General features: G+C 45.3%; 1 protein-coding gene across 1 annotated transcript in view; it reads right to left on the bottom strand.

Annotated features, from left to right (window-relative positions):
- VPS35 (VPS35 retromer complex component) overlaps window positions 1–22,857 on the bottom strand; it is a 68,286-nt gene extending 45,429 nt beyond the window's left edge. The window contains exons 1-2 of the mRNA XM_069968573.1: window positions 22,749–22,857; window positions 5,560–5,658 (exon numbers count right to left, since the gene is read on the bottom strand). Of these exons, the coding sequence (XP_069824674.1) occupies window positions 5,560–5,658; window positions 22,749–22,751 (102 nt within the window). The 5' untranslated portion in view covers window positions 22,752–22,857. The remainder of the gene's footprint in view (window positions 1–5,559; window positions 5,659–22,748) is intronic.
- Between the last annotated feature and the right edge of the window lie 278 nt (window positions 22,858–23,135).

Below are 23,135 nucleotides of genomic sequence, written 5' to 3'. Positions count from 1 at the left end.
TTTGGGCCCCTTGGTACCAATTGAGCATCGTTGCAACGCCACAGCCTACCTGAGTATTGTTGCTGACCATGTCCATCCCTTTATGACCACAATGTACCCAACATCTGATGGCTACTTTCAGCAGGACAATGCGCCATGTCATAAAGCTGGAATCATCTCAGACAGGTTTCTTGAACATGACAATGAGTTCACTGTACTCAAATGGCCTCCACAGTCACCAGATCTCAATCCAATAGAGCATCTTTGGGATGTGGTGGAAAGGGAGATTCGCATCATCGATGTGCAGCCGACAAATCTGCGGCAACTGTGTGATGCCATCATGTCAATATGGACCAAAATCTCTGAGGAATGCTTCCAGCACCTTGTTGAATCTATGCCACCAAGAATTGAGGCAGTTCTGAAGGCAAAAGGGGGTCCAACCCGTTACTAGCATGGTGTACCTAATAAAGTGGCCGGTGAGTGTATATTTCAGGCAGTATTTGGTCCTCATAGCAACCAAAACCAGGAGTGGATTAAAAATACAGAAAGGCTCTGTCCACATAATGTTGAAATTGAGTGGATGGCCGCCATATAACAGTAAATAACTGCCATTATTTCAATATAACAGCCGTTGTTTTAAGATAACAGCAAATATTTGCCATTAAATGACGGCCATCCACTCAATTACAACATTATGTGAACAGAGCCTTTCTGTGCTTACAATCCACTCCTGGTTTTGGTTGCTATGAGGACCTGACATGAGGATCAAATACTGCCTGAAAAATACTGTGTGAGAACCCAGCCTTAGGGTGTTTAGCTGCCTCCAGTTCTCCACTGAGTTAGGTGAAAAGGAGAGTGGGGTGAAATGGATTTTTAGTGCTGGACCTTATTGTTCTCAGAAGGATAAAGCCACAGCAATGCAGTCTGGTGGTGGATTACCCCTTCCCACCCCACAGGAATAAATGTGAATGTTCTGTTTACAGCTATTGACATTGCATGGCTAAAACGCTGGAAAATCATTACAGACAGTTGTCAGTGCCCTATACACAAGCAAGATTTGTGCAGCTAAGCATATATACATTCTTAACAGTGAGTATGAAACTCACTGCCAGACAGCTCTGACAGCAGCTTTTCTCCCATGGGAATAAGGGAAAGGCATTAGACGTGCTTAAATTTAAAGGCTTTTTTACAAAGACCAATAAATCCCAATAAGCATTCATAGGTACACTCATTTATCTGATAATCAGACCGTGTAATGGTACGTTTACACAGAGAGATTTATCTGACAGATTATTGAAGCCAAAGCCAGGAAAAGATCCATTCCTGGTTTTGGCTTTAAAAATTTGTCAGATAAATCCATAAGAGAAGTAGTGATCAGCTGACGAGCAGACAATTGGCCGCTCATCAGCTGATTCTGTCTTTTGTGCAGACAAAAAATCATTATCATTGGCCGCACATCTCTCTGTCACAGGAGATGTACAGCAGTTAACAATGCATTTAAATGGCCGCACAAACAATAAAGCTATTGGTTGTGCAGCCCAGCTGTACGATTAATTGCAAATTGTAAAAGCAATGCAAACGAGCACCAATCCCACTGATCAGCATTTATATACTTGCACAACACCCCCATACAGATATGATCAGCGGGTTTTGCCATGATGAACACTTTACACTTTGATAAAGTCGCTGTGGATACGGACGTTAATATAGGATGTATAAGACCATCTAGAAACACAACCAAGAGATAATATTGGTGGTGACAGGGGTCGCCCATGAGGGAAAGTCATAGCCAGCCCCTTAATTCAGTCAGAGATAGGTCTCAGCGAGAGCGCTCTTGCCGCGGCTAACCCCTCCCCATAGAAAACGCAGGAACTACATAACTGACAGCTGGACAATCGTTTATCCATCAGTTATTAAAGGGTTCACCTAATTTTTTTTTCTTTCAAATCAACTGGTGCCAGAAATTTGTATTTACTTCTATTAAAAATTTTGAGTCTTCCAGTACTTAGCTGCTGTATATCCTACAGGAAGTGATGTATTCTCTCCAGTCTGACACAGTGATCTCTGCTGCCACCTCTGTCCATGTCAGGAACTGTCCAGAGCAGTAGCAAATCCCCATACAAAACCTCCTAATCTCCAGACTGGAAAAAAACTGCTGATAAGTACTGGAAGACTTGAGATTTTTAATAGAAGTAAATTACAAATCTCTGGCACCAGTTGATATGAAAGAAAAAAAAAAATGTTGGTGAACAACCCCTTTAACTTATGTGACCAGCTAAGCCTGGGTTCACACTGCATTTTTGCAGCCTGTCTAATGGAAAAAAAACGGATGAAAAAATGGATGCATTTGTGTGCATCTGTTTGGATCCGTTTTTTCCAATAACTTCCTTTATTAAGAAAAAAAATAAATAAATAACAGATCAAAGCGGATCTGTTTTGCTCTTTAGTGTACACAAAAGCGTGGTTGACCACATACTGCAGTACTGGCTGGATGATCTTTAGCGCTGCAGAGTTCTGATGCGGGCGCATCCGTGCGCGTCTGCCCGCATCAGAATTCCCCAAAGCACACAATGGAGCAAGCAGCCGGAGCCGCTCGCTCCACTGTGTGCACTGACATGGTTTTCTCTCAACATGAGTAAACTTGTAGGGCTTGTCCAGTTAAATATTTTTGGTGGTCTGGTTGGTGTATATATTGCTGTAATGTAGATGTATAGAGATATGGGGAAGATTTATCACGATTAGTGTATCTATTCAACGGTCTTAGCTAAATACCTACACCCATGCCCCCCTCTGGATTTATTGATTCATTTATTTCTTTTACATAGCGGTAGGGCACTGCAATATGGGAAGATTGGAAGGAGTCGATCAACTCCTTCATCCTTTTCACAAAATAAATGCCATCTAAGGGCCTATCCTACACACATTAGGCTCTGCAACTCTTTGTTGCACTCAGTGTGTTAGGTTGATTCTGTTTTTCTGCCCTGTCCAGTCTGTATGTCTAATGTGTTATGCTTTACAAAATTAAAAAAAAAAAAAACTGTAGCATGTATATCTATAGAACCAGTTTGGCCCAGTGCAAAGAAATAAGAGCAGACTTCATTACAGGCGACACCAACTTTGTGTACACACATTACTCACCAGTAGGGATGCACGATGCACCGAAAAATCGATTCTGCTATCGATTTTAGGGGCATATTTTCGGTTCGATACCAGGATTTCCTGGTATTCGATACTTTATAATAAGCCGCACGGCTTATCATAGAGTACACAGCAGGAGACATGGCGGGCAGCGAGCCGAGTGCCTGTCATGTCTTCTGCGCGTCCCCTGTACTGTTATTCTCCTCAGCCCGCCCTCCCTCTCTTCGCTTCAGCGGCGCCAAGTTCAAATAGCCGGCACACAGCGATCGCTTGTGCCGGCTATGTAACTGTATAGATGCTGCTGTCACAACTGACAGCCGCATTTAACCCTCTCCTAACCCCCTTCATATGCAGCAGGGTCGGCTACTGTGTGTAGCAGACCCCGGCTGCTAATGACTGCGGCCCGAGATACTGCGGGCGGCAGTCATTTAACCCTTGAGGTGGCTGTGAAGTGTCCGATCGGCACCCCCGCAATGTGAGTGCGGGGGGCTGATGGGTCACCTCACAGCCTGAGGTCCACACTCACCCTCCCAGTGTCTCTGCTAATAGAGTCTGGCTCAGCCACATTCTACTAGCAGAGCCCTGATTTTACTGATGCTATGCAATGCTATAGCAATAATATATAGCCTTGCATAGCTCAGGGGTCAGAGCAGGGTCGGCGGCTGCAGAGAGGGAAGAGAGCAGCTTGCAGTCCGGGAGATGAGATCGGAGTACGAGGCTGGAGGTGGGGGGAGACCGGAGGAGAAGGCTGGAGGTGGGGGAGACCGGAGGAGAAGGCTGGAGGTGGGGGAGACCGGAGGAGAAGGCTGGAGGTGGGGGAGACCGGAGGAGAAGGCTGGAGGTGGGAGAGACCGGAGGAGAAGGCTGGAGGTGGGGGAGGCAGGAGGAGAAGGCTGGAGGTGGGGGAGGCAGGAGGACATGCGTCCACTAGATCTGGACGGGACTGTGAGGTGGGGGCAGGAGGGTGAACAGTCGGCCTGATTCTGACAGGGAAGGGGGGGTTGTAGCCAGCAGATTACCCTGCCGCCCAAATCCAGGTCACCCTGCTGGGTCAGCGGTCTGCATTCCCTGACAGCAGGAATAGCCCCCATCATCCCCCCTGATAGCTGGTGTGTGTTACATGACTACAGCCCCCATCATCCCCCCTGAAAGCTGGTGTGTGTTACATGACTACAGCCCCCATCATCCCCCCTGATAGCTGGTGTGTGTTACATGACTAAAGCCCCCATCATCCCCCCTGATAGCTGGTGTGTGTTACATGACTACAGCCCCCATCATCCCCCCTGATAGCTGGTGTGTTACATGACTACAGCCCCCATCATCCCCCCTGATAGCTGGTGTGTTACATGACTACAGCCCCCATCATCCCCCCTGATAGCTGGTGTGTTACATGACTACAGCCCCCATCATCCCCCCTGATAGCTGGTGTGTTACATGACTACAGCCCCCCATCATCCCCCCTGATAGCTGGTGTGTTACATGACTACAGCCCCCATCATCCCCCCTGATAGCTGGTGTGTTACATGACTACAGCCCCCATCATCCCCCCTGATAGCTGGTGTGTTACATGACTACAGCCCCCATCATCCCCCGATAGCTGGTGTGTTACATGACTACAGCCCCCATCATCCCCCCTGATAGCTGGTGTGTTACATGACTACAGCCCCCATCATCCCCCCTGATAGCTGGTGTGTTACATGACTACAGCCCCCATCATCCCCCCTGATAGCTGGTGTGTTACATGACTACTGCATTTCTATTCTATTTTTTTGTTTTGTTTGATTTTTATTTAAAGAGTCACTGTCGTTTTTTTTTTTTTTGCAGAAATCAATAGTCCAGGCGATTTTAAGAAACTTTGTAATTGGGTTTATTAGCCAAATCTGCCATTATCTGCATGTAAAAAGCCTTTTCCCAGGCCCCCCCCCCTCCTTCCTCTTTTTCATCCACTCTGAAAAATCTGAAAATTGTGACTTGTTGCAGGAGACGTCCCCTGTCTGCTCTAGGGAGGGGGGAGGAGGAAGGAGGGAGTTAGCCGGCAGCAGAAAGCAGATAACAGAGGATTACAGGCACGGAGCTGGGTGACAGCTGTAATCTGAGCTCAGACAGGTCACTGGTGACTGTCACAGGAGATATCCCGAGGGATTTGTAGATTAACTCTTTGTTGTCCTGTTTTGGTCTTTTCTTTAGCTCTCTCCATAGGAGAACAATGAAGACAGGGGGGAGAGCTTCAAACTGCTTTTTCATGATAAAAATGCATTTTTCGGATAATAAACCCAATTACAAAGTTTCTTAAAATCGCCTGGACTATTGATTTCTGCAAAAAAAAAATTCACGACAGTGACACTTTAATTTATTAAGTATCGAATTAGTATCGAGCATTGAAAAAAAAAGTTGGTATTGGTATCGAACTCAAAATTCTGGTATCATGACAACACTACTCACCAGACATCTCTTCATCTGAAACGACTGCACCTTCACTGCTTGTACGGCCTCATCCAGAAGTTTTTCCTGTTCATCCTGAGGGGACTGCTGTGTGGTCGGCTATAAATAAAAAGAAATAAAATAAAAGTGAATAAATGAAATAGTACAGGTCTAGCAATAGCCATAGTGCTGTAAAAACATATTTGCCCTCTTTGAGAGGTCTTTTTTTTTTTTTTGCATAATTGTCACTGTCTCAGATAATTTAGTATCAGCTGTATGAAAAAGTAAATGTCCTATCAGGAAGGCACCAACGTACAGAACAAAGTAAACTGTACATTGCAATTTTTTTATGTTATCAATGCATAGAAGACTCCTTATCCTGAGCTGTAAAATGCCATACATAATACTATCTTCTAGATCCCAACAATGGTAAAGTATGCAGAGTCATGTACCATTCACATCCAACACCTTCACAAGGGCGCGTCAACTCTTCAAATTAAAACTTTGGGTTCTTTGTCACGTTCAGGTTTTGAGATACAGTTTAACGCTGGGTTCACACTATGTATATTTGAGGCTGTATTTGTGAGGCTGTATAGCAACCAAAACCAGGAGTGGATTGAAAACACAGAAAGGCTCTGTTCACATAATGTTGTAATTGAGTGGATGGCCATCATTTAATGGCAAATATTTGCTGTTATTTTAAAACAACGGCTGTGGTATTGAAATAATGGCCGTTATTTACTGTTATATGGCGGCCATCCACTCAATTTCAACATTGTGTGAACAGATCCTTTCTGTGTTTTCAATCCACTCCTGGTTTTGGTTGCTATGAGGACCTGACATGAGGACCAAATACAGCCTCAAATATACATAGTGTGAACCCAGCTTTAAAGTAAAAACCAGGAGTGGCATGAATAAAAAAAAAAAAACGGAAGATGAGTAAGTCTTTTTTATTCTAATTATAAACTACACCTGTGTTTGATTCCTTAAAGTGTCACTGTCGTTATAACTTTCAAAATCTAAATCAACAGTAGATGTGATATAACGCAAGTTTGCAATTTACACTAATTTTTTTTTTTAAGTTATCATGGAGAACACGGCACTTCCTGTGTTCTGACAGTTTTTTTTCTCAAAAAACAGGAAAGTCAGAAAACAGTAAGTCCTGTGTATCCCAGGCCATCTGAGCTCTCACAGAGAGAAGGCAGTCATGTGACTGATTGACACATTGAGCCGTGACTCTCTGTACTGGCCGGAATTCATGTGTTTAGTCTTTTTTTTTTTTTCAACCAGCACAAGTCTAAAGATCTGCCTTCAGGAGATTGGACCTGGATTTCTGCTAAGTTCAGCTTTGTTTTACAGCATAATAACAACAAAAAATAAATGAGTGTATATTGCAAACTTGCTTTATATCACATCTATTGTTGATTTAGAATTTGAAATTTATAACGACAGTGACACATTAAGCCAAGTTCTCACACACCTAGAAACACTTGCGGCGAAGGCCATACCCCGAACTTTCACAAATATATGAGCATGTGCTTCTGCGTATTTGAGAGCATGGCCTTAAGCCAGTTGTCACACATGGGGGGACATGTATTAAAAGGCGAAAATGCCTTTTTTCAGCACAGATCGAGCCGATCAGCGGAAAAATATTCGCAAAAGGTCTTTTTGCAAATATTTTATTTGCATTGGGCCGATCTACGCCACCTTCGCCAGTGGGGAGGAAGGGGGGGCGTTACGGGGGGTGCGGCAGCACGCAGGGGGGCGCGGTCTCTGCGTGCACCGGAGCGGGGACAGGTGAAGTATACGCTCCAGGGGCAGGAGGTTGACGGGGCGGGCTGCTGACAAACTCACAGCGGGATGTGCATCCTGCTGCGAGTTTGTCTGCCCATAGTGTACAGGGCAGGGATCCGCAGCAGATCTCGCAGCGAGAAATCCGCTGCGGATCCGTTACATGTTAACGCACCCTTACAAAGTGCCACCCACAATTATCTGTGAACCACAAGCACTAGTAGCTATCCACCATAACTACTGGCAGCTTCAGGACTTGCCACCGTTTAATGCTGCAAGTTCAGGTCCCACCACCTGCAATGCATGGGGCAGCAGAGGAAAGTATTACTATATATAAGAGCACCTTTAACGAGTTATGTATTAGGGGGGACAACCAAATGTAACAATTGGGTTTAGTTTCACTAACCTTACCCACCCTGGGGGGGGGGGGGGATATGCTTACCGCTCCCAGTGCCCACTCTACGCTGCATCACGGATCTTCTGGACCCAGCCGGCTGTCATCTTCTCCCCATCTACATCCCGACCTGAGTTCTACGTCACAGACAGGTGGGATTTAGCCCGCTCACCCAATCAGTGACTTCAGCAGTGTCCCGCCCCAGTCATTGACTGGCTGTGCAGGGCATCAGTAAGCCAGGTCATGACATGGCCACAGGGAGACGAGGAGAAGAAGATAGCCAGCGGGGACCAGGAGCGGGACACAGCTCTGCACAGACACCAGAACAGGTGACTAACTTCTTTTTTTATTTTACTCCCCCGCTGGCTTTCTACTTTACCAATGTACACAGGTCAATGTACACAATTTAACAATAAGGGGGCATTCACATGTCTGTATTCACTCGTTTTTGCGGACGTTATGGAGGGGGAAGGTGAGTAATGGATTTGTTCCCCACTCGGCATGATGTGTCAACATCATGCCGGCAGCGGGGAAACTCTTTGAATCACCCTGGCCCTGTCCATAACGTCCGCAAAATTGCAGTCGTGTGAATGCCCCCTAAGGCTAGGGCTACACAGCAACATGGGTCCTGTGACAGCTAAATGCATTTTAAGGTCCCCATACACATTATTCAAAAGTCTGCCAAACCTGCCAACTTGGAGGTATAGACCGGCTGTCTAATGTGTATGGGGACCTACCAACTATCATTAGATCCAATATCACAATGCAGCATTGCAGTCTTCATGCTGTGCACCCTTAGAAAATATTCACACTACGGAATTAAGCACAGAATTTCAAGCAGAGTTCGTGCTGCGGATGTCAATTCTTTGTGCGGATCGCGGATTGTACTTGAGAAATATCATTGAGTCAATGGGACAGGCGAAACTTCAAGCGGAGTGCCCAGCACAAACTCCACTTGAAATTCTGCGCTGTAGTGTGAACATACCCTAAGTCTCCATGCAGGCCAAACCTAAAATGGCATCCATGGGAAGGTTGCATAGTGTAAACTGCTGCTCATCAAAAATTTGCGAGATCAGCGCTGGTTTGCAGTGCCTTTACAAGGCATGAGCCGGGCCATTGAAATATACTGCTATTGGCTGGGCACCTCCTGTTTACACAGGGAGATATGCAGCCCATAGTGACACATTTTACAACCGGCACAAAAGATGCAAACAGACATTGACCACTGATCACCGACACACGGGCTGATTATTGGCCAAAGAAGTGTTTCTACCCATGCTCCTTGCCGATAATTGGAATGTGTAAAAGGGGCATAACACAGCATTAAAGGGGTTGCTCGGACTTCACACTTTTTAGATATTTGCAGTAAAAAAAACAAAAACTTCCTCACTCGTGCTCATATTATGCAGCTCCAGTCCCCATTGAGCAGTACTTTGGGGTTTAGGGTTGCGACACTGCTGTAGCCACTGATTGGATGACCGATTCTGTGACGTCACATCCCTTGACCCGGAAGTGAGAACTAGAGCTGTATAACATCAGTTGGGTTTGTTTCTTTATTTGCCCCACCCTTAGCAAATATCTGTGTAAAGTCCAAGCAACCCCTTTAGTCACTAATAACATTATACCAAGAGAGTCCTAGTGTCATGTTTTGGGGCTGCTTTGTTTCTGGAAGACTTGTCCCAATTGATGGGGCCTTGTATTCTGCTCTCTATTAGTGGCCCTGCCAGGCTTGACTGACATTTCTGAGGACAGGTTATCTCATCACAAGCCTGTGCCACAGGGAAGTCAATCAAGCCTGGCTGGGAGGATATGGGAGTAGACAGACTGACTGTCACAGGCAGCGTCTCCCCCTCCATGACCATTTACTTAACTAGCATACAGCAGAAGGGAATAGATTTTTTTTTTATTACAATGGAACACCTCTTTGGGCAGCTGTGGACACCTTTGGAATCCACTGGAGTACAACAGGTTCGGACATCAATTTGTCGGGCAAAAATGTTCTGACACGATCCCTTTTAAGGGGTTTTCCCAACTGGCAAAGTTATCCTGTCCTGTGGAATGAGGATAACTATCCCACAGCGATGGGTATGACCACTAGGGTCTTCTCCAATCTCAAGAACAGGAACCCTATGGAAACCGTAGAGACAGACTGACACTATACTTGGCTATCTTTAGCAGCCTCTATAGACTAAAGGCCCTATTCCACGGCACGATTATCGTTCGTATTCGGCCGATATCGGCCGCTACGGACGATAATCGTCCCGTGGAATAGAGTGCAACGATCAGCCGACATCGTTCATGTCGGCTGATCGTTGCAGTCGCTTGTTTTTCAACATGTTAAAAACAAGCGACTGATATAGCAGCGATCTGCTGCCGTCGCTCCGTTGAATAGGAGCGTCAGCAGCAGATGCTGCTATATCCTATGGGCTGCCCGGACAATCTAGCGATCCCCCGGGCAGCCCCCCCCGCAGCTCCCCACCGCCCCCTCTCGCACTCACCCGCTCGCCGAAGCCGCGATAAATAGCGGCGGCAGCGAGCGGGGAACGAGGAGCAAACGAGCGCTGAGAGCGCTCGTTTGCTCCTCTGACGACCAGTGGAATAGGGGCATAATAGTGCGTTTACACAGAGATTTATCTGACAGATCTTTGAAGACAAAGCCAGGAACAGACTATTAACAATCTGACCAGATATAAAAAAAAAAAAGTCTGTTAGATAAACCTCTCTGTGTAAATACACCATAGGGCTGGGGGATTAATCTATTAATCAAATTAATTTGATTCACCATTGGGCATTGAGGGTTCTCATAATATGATTTATTTTGAAAATCTCCAATTCGATTTTCCAAAAAAATAAATACATTTACATACTGTCCTTCAGGGGGAGACAGCTATCAGGGGCCTGAGCTTTGGACCACACAGCCAGGAGCAGCAGAGAGTCTGCTCCACAGGCCTGACCCCAACCCCACCGGCTTAGAGGAGTGCACTGGGCCAGGGTGAGGGACTGCTCCCCACCATTTAGGATGTGTGAACCCGGAGGAGGTGCTGCTGGCCAAATTGTTCCTTCTGCAGAGCAAAAGCAAAGGCCTGAAAGGTGTCACCGGGGCCAGGAAGGCCGGGGGAACCGGTCATCGGGACAAGAGACCAGCAGGGCCACACACAGCACCGCCCTGGTGCTGGCAAAGTCCAAATGGAGGAGACTACCACAATATATACAGACACTGCACTACTACAGTAGATACAAAGTCTGTGTATACTGTGGCAGTGTAGTGTCTGTATATCCTGTGGATAACTGGGTCCCCAGCAGTCAGACCCCCACGACCAAATATTTTTATCCTCATCTTGTCCCCTTTAATATGATCGGTCCACACTTCTGATGACAGCTGTTGGGTAAAGGTCTCCACTCTGCCCAACAATCAACCAGTTCAAAGCAAGAAGGACAAGTTTCAAAACTTTGAGATGTGCGTATGGCGCTATATATAGATTTGGGTTTTAGTGTGGGAGGTTTGCAGGCTGAATAATAATCATTATATCAGCCGATAGCCAACCCTGCTGCACGGCGCTGATCACCACACTTTCAAAGAAAAACAAATTGTTATGTTAGAAATATGCAAAACAACCAAATATTTCAGAGTTTTGGGTAATTGCGAATCTTTATTCATTACGGAAGTAATGGTAATCACACAGCTTGTCATCTGTGACAGCAAAATTGCTGCAGGATTATTTTACAGCTCCTCAGACCCATGTGACAAACCAGATGTGAGAATAAAAGCAAAAAAGAAATTTCACAAAAATAATTAAACTAAACAAATGGTGCAGAGGCCAACAGCAAAGGCTGAAATCCATGCTGAGAGCTAGTGGAGTGCCAGGAGCTATGGAATAGAAGGGAGTGGAAAGGAATAGGGGGAGCAGGGATTTCATGATAAACCTTTACCAGTTTATGAGGGAGTTGCATAAACAGTAATTCTCCAGTACATTAGTACAATCCCGAACAATACAAAATATTGTTTCAGTTCTTCAGTCAAAAAACTAAAAATATTCGCCACTAGTTTTTAAATAAAAAAATTTAGAAGTCAAAAGACTCCCCAAATATAAATACCAACACAATTGTACGATTCAAATTCTGTTTTAAGAAGTAGCCAGACTGGGATAGAAAGAGCAAAAAGCTGTACCTACCTACCTGATCCCATACTGCTACTGTTCCAATGGTGCCCCATCCCTGCTGCAGCCAGTCATTGGCTGGATGGGTACTTACTTATAAAACAGGGACCTATAAGTGGTAATTAGAGCTGAGCGAATTTGCTGCAGTAATAACAAAGCAAATCACTTCCTTATCTCTGCAATCCACTCATCAGCCTGCTACTTTTTAATGGTGCGTTTACACAGGCAGATTTATCTGACAGATTTTGGAAGCCAAAACCAGGAATGGATTTGAAAAAAGGAGAAATCTCAGTCTTTCCTTTATGACCCGTTCCCTGTTTATAGTCTGTTCCTGGCTTTGGCTTCAAAAATCTGTAAGATAAATCTGCCTGTGTAAACGCACCATAACTCACTGCCGCTCCATAAAAATCTTCCCCAGGTGCTGGGAAAAGCTGAAACCAGTCCTGGAAAACGTCTCCCAGTTTCCCAGCACTGGATCCAGCTTTTCCCAGCGATGAGCTGGCCTAAAGGTCTAGGCCCCACCCCCTCTAGGTCGGTCCATACAATTGTACAACAACAACAGACTGCACTCCCTTTTTTTAATAAGTAGTATTGGGTGCCAGTGTGGAAGGATTCCTCAATCCCGTAATATATGTAGACAGAAACACGGCACTTCCAAAAAAAATTCTGCTCTTGAAAGAATTTTTTATTCAAATGAAAAATAAAGTGTCACAATCCGACCAGATCAAAGTACAAGAAAAATATGCAAGAAGGCAATGCTACAGGCTACGTTTCGGTCGAGCATCCGACCTTCCTCAAGCCAATGTAGCCATACTATGGAGAAAAAAAATACAGCAGTAAGTATACAGATCAGCTGGGGAAATATACACAAAGTAAAAATAATAAAGTAATAAAGTAATAAAGTATAAGTACACATGGACTTGTTATGTATAAGTATGCAGTGTGCTAGCAAATATGTGGCCATGAACTGGTATGGGTTGTGACCCATCACAATCAAATATAGGTCAGAATGTATCTAAATATTTACATATGTACACCAATAGATTAAAATTAACATATAAAGGAATTACTGATAGCTCAGTACAATGTCCGCCGAGGGGGCAGGGCCAATGCAGCAAGGAAGGGCCGATATTGTTGGAACATAGGCTATGGCTAGTTTTACACGTACTGCATCACAGCTAATGCCTACTTAACCCTTAGAGGACCGGGCCAATTTCTATTTTTGCGTTTTCATTTTTTCCTCCTCGTGCTTAAAAGGTCATAGCACTTGCATTTTTCCACCTAGAAACCCACATGAGCCCTTATTTTTTGTGTCACTAATTGTACTTTGCAATGACAGGCTAAATTTTTTCATAAAGTACACTGCAAAACCAGAAAAAAATTCAAAGTGTGTGAGGTGTCATTTTTTGCACCATGATATGTTCTTTCTATCGGTACCTTGATTGCGCATATGCGACTTTTTGATCGCTTTTTATTACAATTTTTCTGGATTTGGGGGACTTCTAGTATAAGTGCACTGATCTCTCATTGAGATCTGTGCTGCATAGATATGCAGCACAGATCCACGAGATAGGTACATTGATTGCTTCCGGCTGCTGCAGCCGGAAGCAATCGAGTGCCGAGCCGGGATCAGCACCATTATGGGAACGGGAATGGCTGCATTCGGTAATCGGATGCAGCTGTCAACTTTGACAGCTGCATCCGATTATTGTATTAGCGGGCACGGCGATCGGACCGTGCCCGCTAATACCTGCGGTCCCGGGCTACAAGCGGCACCGGGACCGCGGTGGTTCAGAGCACGGCCCCGCTCTGAACGCGGTGAGCCGGCCCTGGACGTACGGGTACGTCCAGGGTTGCCTAAGGGTTAAAGAGTCACTGTAATTTTTTTTTTTTTTTTTTGGCAGAAATCATTAGTCCAGGCGAATTTAAGAAACTTTGTAATTGGGTTTATTAGCCAAATATGCCATTATCTGCACTTAATGTCCCCCTCTCCCTCCTCTTTTCCATCCACTGCAAAAAAAAAAAAAAAATCGGAAAATTGTGACTTTTTGCATCAGACGTACCCAGTCTGGTCTATAGAGAGGGGAGGGGGGAGGAGGAAGGAGGGAGTTAGCCGACAGCAGAAAGCAGATAACAGAGGATTACAGGCACAGAGCTGGGTGACAGCTGTAATCAGAGGTCAGAGAGGTCAGTGGTGACTGTCAAAGGAGATAGAGGGTGAGGTATTTGTAGTTTAACTCTTTGTTGTCCTGTTTTGGTATTTTATTTAGCTCTCTCCATAGGAGAACAATGAAGATAGGGGGGAGAGCTTCAAACTGCTTTTTCATTATAAAAATGCATTTTTAGGCTAATAAAAGCAAATGACAAAGTTTATTAAAATCGCCTGGACTATTGATTTCTGCAAAAAAGATTTTCACGACAGTGACACTTTACCCTCTCAGATGCCAAGCTTTAAACAAGCTAATACATTACCTGTCACGGTCCCACCTGCTTCCCTGGCTCCAGGGTCACTGACATCCTGCTCAGCCAATCAGTGCCCTGTACCCTGTGCTGGCCTCATTGGCCAAGCGGGATGTCATTAACCCTGGAGCTGGAGAAGCGGGGGGAGCACAGCAGGTAATGTAGTAACTTGTCTAAAGCCTGGCATGTGGGGGGTTAGGTAGGCAGCACCTACATTCTCACTGTAGAATGAAAATCTGCTATTAAAATCTGCTGCGAGAATGCAGAGTCATAGGACATAGCAGTACAGAGTATCACAGCGGATTTCACTATGAAGCTCAGAGGATGTAATCCGCTGCAATATTGTATATTTGAAGTTACGCTGAGGCTGTTTCTACTACATAGTGACAAGCGCTAACAGCTGGAATGTAATGTTCACAATAATTAGTTCTGCTGTTAGCACATATCAGTACGTAGTGGGAACATAGCCTAAGGGTAGCTTCACACGTACTAGATCCGCAGCGGATTTCACGCTGCGAGTTTGCAGCTGCGGGTCCTGGTAGTGTGAAGCTGAATGGGTCACATACACACAATGGAATTTCCATTCCGCTGCCTGTATGTGACCCGGCCCCGCATCCCGCAGCATACAATACCTGCTCAGCTCCACGGCTGTGTGTGAGGCTCCCTGCTGCCCTCGCTCCCCATCAGCCAATCAGTGCACGGCAGCCTGGGAGCCTCGCACACAGCTGCGGCGACGAGCAGGTAATGTATGCTCTGTGTCGGGGGCAGCCCTGGAGCATACATCACCTGCTCCAGTCTCCTGCTTGCTTTGAAACCTCCTGGCATCTCCCGGCTGTCAGCCAATCAGTGCGCTAGAGCAGGGCAGCGCACTGGCTGGCTGACCACCGGGAGATGCCAGGAGGCCCCGCAGCAAGCAGGGGGTTAAAGGGGCCGGGTTGCATATCCGCAGTGGAATGAAAATATGGAATAAACCTGCAGCGTGAAATCCGCTGCAGATGCGGTACGTGTGAAGGCACCCTTTAAGTGAATCTCTTATGCAATTTACATTACAAAACCTCTGACACTATTAAGACAACTGTTGAGGTTGAGAAGACACATGGTACCTTTCATATATCTATGCGTGCTTCCTGAACCTAGAAAAATGCCCAAGCTCCTGGTCTTCTGAGGGCTATAAAGGGCCCCATACACCTTAAACTTCTGTCAGCTGCACCCACTGCAGGTTCAGCTATCGGTATAAGGTATGTGGGGGAGAATAAAAGCATTTTTCTACATTCTGGAACAACAGTTGGATAAGAGAGAGAGGTACAATTTCTCTCCTTGACCTACCACCTATCTAACAGTGTCTGCAGTTTAGAATGTGGATTGCATCTGACACACACAGATTTTTGTGGCAGTCTTTAGTTTTTTTTGCTTTTGCTTTAAATTCATAACAAAAGGAGCTGAAAACTGTACACGTGAATGTACCCTTACAGATTATGGCACAAATTAAAGAGTAGTTTTGGCCCATCTGCAATAGAAAATCTGGGCTACTGTATACAGTTGCATATACTCTAAATGGGTATTTACCATTCTGTAGGCTTTAGAGCTGAAACTTCTTTCAGGGAACCAGTCACTCCCCGATGGAGCTACCATATAAAGCTCTCTGACAGCCTCCGGCGGAGACAATATAAACAGTGAGTCAGTGTACATATGTAAAATGGAGAAGTGTAAATCCTGATTTCACCCTTTATCCAATAATCAGTGTTACAGGACACACAACAAAAGTCTTATTTATTTATTTATTCATACAATAATAATAATAGCATGTTTATAATTAGTTTAAGAAGCTCACAAAAAAAGTTATTGCTCCTCCCCTCTGCCCCCCCCCCCCGGTAGCCGCTGGCACGTATACTCACCACAGCTGATTGGTGTCTCGTGGCGCCGTTCAAATCCGGCACGTGCTCACAATCACCTCTGCTGTGAGTCCTCTTCTCTGTCCTGTGATACGCCGGATCTCACACACTTCCATGTATTCTCTATGGAAGCGCAGGACTTCCGGCGTTCAATTACAAAGCAGAGAAGAGGAGTCACTACAGAAGCTGGTAAGCGTGTGCCGGATTTGAACGGGACCGTAGGACCGGAACGAAGCCGCGCCGAGGGGCACTGATCAGCTGTGGTGAGCATACATGCCAGCGGCTACCAGGGGGGCAATAAAAAAAATTTTGTGAACTGCTTCTGAGCCACGGGGCGGGCTGTGATGGAGGGGAGCAGACTCTGAGAAGGAGGTGCATGAGCGCTCACCCCGAAGGGCGGTCGGGTAAGCGCTCGTGCTAGGGACCGGGCACAGCGCTCAGATGAGGGGCAGGAGCTCTCACCCCGCCGGAACGGGGAGGCAGGTGAGTGCTCCTGCAGGGGACCGGCCAGGGGAGAGATGGGCTCAGAGGGGGCAGCTAGTTGGGGTGAGCCACTGCAGCAAGTATAATAGGACCGGGCAGGGGTGGGTGGGACGGATGGAGAATAGACGTCTATTCCCTTTCTATACTTCTACATGCGCCCCCTGCTGCTGCATATAAGCATAAGAAACAACAGGTGGCTCAACCAAATACTGTGTGAAATAACGGGGGTGCCACTCAATGTCTAGATAACAATAATGTTAACCCACAAAGAGACAAAGAGCTAGACAAATATTAAGTGCACTCCACCATATAATAAGTACATAAAGATATATGTCCAGAAAAATATATATGTAATTTTTATTAGTTGAAAGTACTCATATAAAACACTCACAAAAAACACCACTACACAATACACTTAAAAACATTTAAAAATTCCAATAAGGAACATGCAAGTCTACGGTCTACCCACACAATCAATAAAGGGTATCAGACCTACGGGGGGTAGCAAACAAATAATATTGTCAACATGACCCAAAAATAAATCAAAGATATCGGCAAAGCAACAAACCAAAATGCCAAACCATAAAAGATATATAGATGTATGGGGCTAAGAAATTTTGTAAAATATATGTCACCCAGCGCTACACAGGCAGAAAATGTATATATTTCGGTGCCTGGATGGATACAGGGTCATGGAGCTGCTACCCCCGGCAAAGAACCCAAATATATACATTTTCTGCCTGTGTAGCGCTGGGTGACATATATTTTACAAAATTTCTTAGCCCCATACATCTATATATCTTTTATGGTTTGGCATTTTGGTTTGTTGCTTTGCCGATATCTTTGATTTATTTTTGGGTCATGTTGACAATATTATTTGTTTGCTACCCCCCGTAGGTCTGATACCCTTTATTGATTGTGTGGGTAGACCGTAGACTTGCAGCTCTTTGTCTCTTTGTGGGTTAACCCTGCTGCTGCATACACTTGAGACGTGACGTCACATTTTTTTTGAGGAAGTAAGCTTGCCTGACCTACTAAAGTGAGGGAAATAGCAGAATATGTGCATTTACCATAATTAGTGTATGTTAGGGATTTGTATAACTTTCTTTATGTAATAACATATTTAAAAACACATTTTGCCCCCTTTAAATGAAGCATAGGTCATCAATAAAAAAAAAAATACCATATAAAATATTGTTTTCACATTTTTGAGGTTCAATTAATTTACTTGTCGTTATAACTTTCAAAATTTAAATCAGCATGAGATGTGATATAAAGCAAGTTTGCAATTTAAATTTATTTTTTTTTAGTTATGAAAAACACAGAACGTCCTGTTTTCTGACTTTTTTTTTTCAAAACAGTCAGAAAACAGGAAGTCCTGTGTATGCCAGGCCATCTAAGTGCTCACAGAGAGAAGGCAGTCATGTGATTGATGGAAACATTGAGCCGTGACTCTCTAAACACAGGAATTCCAGCCAGTACAGTGTTTTTTTTAACCAGTACAAGTCCGAAAATCTGCCTCCCGGAGACTGGACCTGGATTTCTGGTAAGTTCAGATTTGTTTTACAGCATAACAAAAAAAAATAATGAATGTATGAGACAAACTTGCTTTATTTCACATCTAGTGATGATTTAGATTTTGAAAGTTATAATGACAGTCACACTTTAAAGTGACTGTACCACCAGGCCCAGACTGAAGCACTGGAGACGGGCCGATCCCCCCTTAGTGGGAGGAAACCCTAGCCCCTCTATAATAGGGTTCTATTGATTCTAATGGAGTCACGTCATGGAGGGGCTGGAGTTTCTTCCCACTAAGGGTGGGTCGGCCCGCCTCCTGTGCTTCAGCCTGGGCCTGGTGGTACAGTCACTTTAAATTGACTATGCTCAAAAAATCTCATCATGTATTCTACTTCATTGATTAAAGTTTTGCCTAACTCCTATTATTAGAAGGCAGTGGATTGTGGGAGCTCAGATGGCAGACAGGGCAAAGCTGTGGTCATATGTGTGACAGCTGGACGGAGCTAAACTGCTGTCGGTCTCCAAGGACAACAAGCAGAAAGCAGCACTGAATGAGTGGAAAAAACACAGAAGAACTAAAAATCAGTAAAGCAACTTATTTGTAAAATTACTAAAAGTCAACTGAAAGATCACAAAAAGTGAAGTGGACCAGGGTTATCCAGCGAAAATCTTTTTCTTTCAAATCAACTGGTTTCAGATATATAGATTTGTAATTTACTTTTTTTTTTTTTTTAAATCTCAAGTCTTCCCATACTTTTGTCAATGTCAGTTTTTTGAGCGGAGAGGCGCGCATGCCCTCCCATAGACTGCCTGTATGACATGGAAACTGGCATAAAACATATCAGGAAAGAGGGAAGTGTTTTTAAAGGAGAACTTCAGCTAAACGTAAAAATCCAGGTCAGGCAAGGGTGGAAACATAATAAAGAAGTCCCGTGCCTAACTGGTGTTCTTTAGTTCCTGGTCCTGTGACGTCATGACCCTCCTCAGAAGTGACTGAGACAGGACACCTCTGCAGTCACTGACTGGCTGATGGGTAGTTCCTGCTGGGTCGTGATGACTAAAGAACTGGGAGAAAACCAGAGCGTTGCATTAGGGAACGTGGACAGGTAAGTGTAACAACTTTATTATGTTCCCACCCTGGATTTTTACATCTTTATTAGGAATCTAAAAACAAAGGGGGCACAAATTGAGGTATTTAGGGGAAAGATGAGCAGTAACCAGAGTAGTAGATGCTTGGAACAAACTTTCAGCAGGTTAGTAAATCCAAAGTAACTAAAAGTAAACCTGTCCAAGATAAACATATATCTATCCTAAAGTAAAAATAAGAGCAGACTCTTTCTGCTGACAATCTTCCATGTGTATTAGATGTAAAGCTAATGTACCACGTGGGTAGAATGACATGCATTTGACCGCTAATTGCCATGGTTCATCAGTGTAGTATTTGACCATGTGTTTTTGCTTGTACAACTTTAATCCCTAGACGCACCCAGACGTTACTGTACGTCCTGGCGTCGCTAAGGGAGTTCAGAGGGGGTGTGGCACGGCGACCCCGCACTGAACCACCACAATCCCGGGTGCTATATGCAGCTCGGGACTGTGGCTATTATCGGGCACGGTACGATCGCCGTGCCTGCTAATTAGGAATTTAGATGCAGCTGTCAAAGTTGACAGCTGCACCAAAATTTTTGCTGTCCCCCATCATTGGTTGTCTAGTGGGGGGGGGGGGATCTGTACCGGGCTGGGGTCTGCGCCGTAATGATGCTGATCCCGGCTCGGCATTCTATTGCTTTCGGCTGCTGCAGCAGAGAGCAATAGAACACTGATCTCATGGATCTATGCAGTATATATACTCCATAGATTTCAATGAGAGATCAATGTGGCTATACTAGAAGTCCCCCAGGGATTTTTTTAAAAGCCATCAAATAAAATAAAAGTTATACAAGTTACATATATTCGTAATCGTACTGACTTGAGGAACATATATAACAAGTCAGTTTTACCCTAGGGCGAACGGTATAAAAACAAAACCCTTCCAAATAAAAAAATTGTTGTTGTTTTTCTCTTCAATTTCACCACACATAATTTTTTTCTGTTTTCACAGCATATTTTAGGCACAAATTACTTCTGCCATTGCAAAATACAATTAGTGACGCAAAAAATAAGGGCTCATCTGGGTCTCTAGGTGGAAAAATGCACATGCTATGGCCTTATATTTACGAGAAAGGAAAAAAGGAAAGCACAAAAATGAAAGCTGGCTGTGTCCCCTAAAGGTTAAAGTGATACTGTAAACCCCCCCACCATGTGCTGTTCTCCGCACCATCCATAAGCTTAGATACTGCACATATGATAAATACCTGTATAAAACTTGTCTAAGGGTATGTTCATATCTCGTTTTTGCCCGCACGTCGGACTACACGTCAGGAATCAGTGAAAAAGGGGTGCTGACATGCAACCCGGCGTGCAACAACTGCCACATTGACTTAAAGGGGTTATCCAGCACTACAAAAACATGGCCACTTTTCCCCCTATTGTTGTTTCCAGTTCAGGTGCAGTTTGCAGTTAAGCTACATTTACTTCAATGGAACAGAGTTTCATAACCCTACCCAAACTGGAGACAACAGTAGGGGGAAAGTGGTCATGTTTTTGTAGCGCTGGATAACCCCTTTAAATGAGCAGGATGGAGTCATTATGTGACTACATTCTGCTCATTTTCCGGACGTACACTGCTTTTGTGCAGGACTCAAAAGCATGGTCTAACGCTAAGTGCGATGGCATAGTCTAACACTAACGCTACGTGCGATGGGGCCGCTCTAACGCTATGTGTGATCAACCAGCAAGGAGTCTACTAACAAGCAGCAGGTTTCCCAACCAATGCTCAACACCAGGGCGGCACATTCATAGCCTCTGTGGGAGAGGACTATGGTAGCAGCAGCATATGAGTACAGATACCCCGATATGTATACACAATAACATAGTAGTGACATCCCACAGCAGCGTGTGACTGACCGGAGGGCATTCCTCCTACAGTATGGTGTATACACAATATATCTGCACATACACCAGCAAGGCAGTATGCACAGGATCCCTGCTGCCCTGTATCAGGGTTATACACATAGATCATACATTACACCCCCTGCTGCCCTGTATCAGGGTTATACACATAGATCATACATTACACCCCCTGCTGCCCTGTATCAGGGTTATACACATAGATCATACATTACACCCCCTGCTGCCCTGTATCAGGGTTATACACATAGATCATACATTACACCCCCTGCTGCCCTGTATCAGGGTTATACATTACACCCCCTGCTGCCCTGTATCAGGGTTATACATTACACCACCTGCTGCCCTGTATCAGGGTTATACATTACACCACCTGCTGCCCTGTATTGGGGTTATACACATAGATCATACATTACACCCCCTGCTGCCCTGTATCAGAGTTATACATTACACCCCCTGCTGCCCTGTATCAGGGTTATACATTACACCCCCTGCTGCCCCGTATCAGGGTTATACACATAGATCATACATTACACCCCCTGCTGCCCTGTATTGGGGTTATACACATAGATCATACATTACACCCCCTGCTGCCCCGTATCAGGGTTATACACATAGATCATACATTACACCCCCTGCTGCCCTGTATCAGGGTTATACATTACACCCCCTGCTGCCCCGTATCAGGGTTATACACATAGATCATACATTACACCCCCTGCTGCCCTGTATTGGGGTTATACACATAGATCATACATTACACCCCCTGCTGCCCCGTATCAGGGTTATACACATAGATCATACATTACACCCCCTGCTGCCCTGTATCAGGGTTATACATTACACCCCCTGCTGCCCTGTATCGGGGTTATACACATAGATCATACATTACACCCCCTGCTGCCCTGTATCAGGGTTATACATTACACCCCCTGCTGCCCTGTATCAGGGTTATACATTACACCCCCTGCTGCCCTGTATCGGGGTTATACACATAGATCATACATTACACCCCCTGCTGCCCTGTATCAGGGTTATACATTACACCCCCTGCTGCCCTGTATCGGGGTTATACACATAGATCATACATTACACCCCCTGCTGCCCTGTATCAGGGTTATACATTACACCCCCTGCTGCCCTGTATCAGGGTTATACATTACACCCCCTGCTGCCCTGTATCGGGGTTATACACATAGATCATACATTACACCCCCTGCTGCCCTGTATCAGGGTTATACATTACACCCCCTGCTGCCCTGTATCAGGGTTATACATTACACCCCCTGCTGCCCTGTATCGGGGTTATACACATAGATCATACATTACACCACAGGCCACCTAGAGAGCAGCGTGGGCCCAGCACCGCCCTGCAGCCTATTCCCTGCACTACAACTGCACCAAGAGCCCCTCCAGCCCGGAGCACAGCGCCCTGCAGTTACTATAGTGACCCCCCCCCCAACCAGAAGCCTGCTCACATCGGGGAGCACAGACCCCAAAACTCACCATGATGTCTCAGCTTCTCCTTCCAGTCATGTGACCTGCAGACACGGTCCCGCCCTTCTCTAAGACACTGCGTTCACCATTGGTCAAGTCCCGAAACGATCAGTGCTCTACGTTGATTGGATGTGGCGTAATTGATTAGCAGAGGGAATAACCAATCACAACAGCAGCTCGGACTGACCCTTCAGTGTGGCGCCGTCCTGTCAGCAGAGTGACGGGTCGTGTACTTCGCTGTGTAGTGTGAGGTGGAGGACACTATGTGACGCCTATGAATGAAGACTATGCGGCAGATACTGAGCATCAGCTCGTCACACAGTGTAACAGATATAGAGGCTTGTGCTGCTGAAGGAGCCTGTCAGCACTGGGTGCAGCTGTAACAAACCCTCAGCT

The sequence above is a fragment of the Dendropsophus ebraccatus genome, chromosome 4 (genome assembly GCF_027789765.1).
Source record: "Dendropsophus ebraccatus isolate aDenEbr1 chromosome 4, aDenEbr1.pat, whole genome shotgun sequence".
Classification (NCBI taxonomy): domain Eukaryota; kingdom Metazoa; phylum Chordata; class Amphibia; order Anura; family Hylidae; genus Dendropsophus; species Dendropsophus ebraccatus.
Note: the sequence above shows the minus strand (reverse complement) of the source record. Positions and strands in the feature narration are given on the sequence as shown.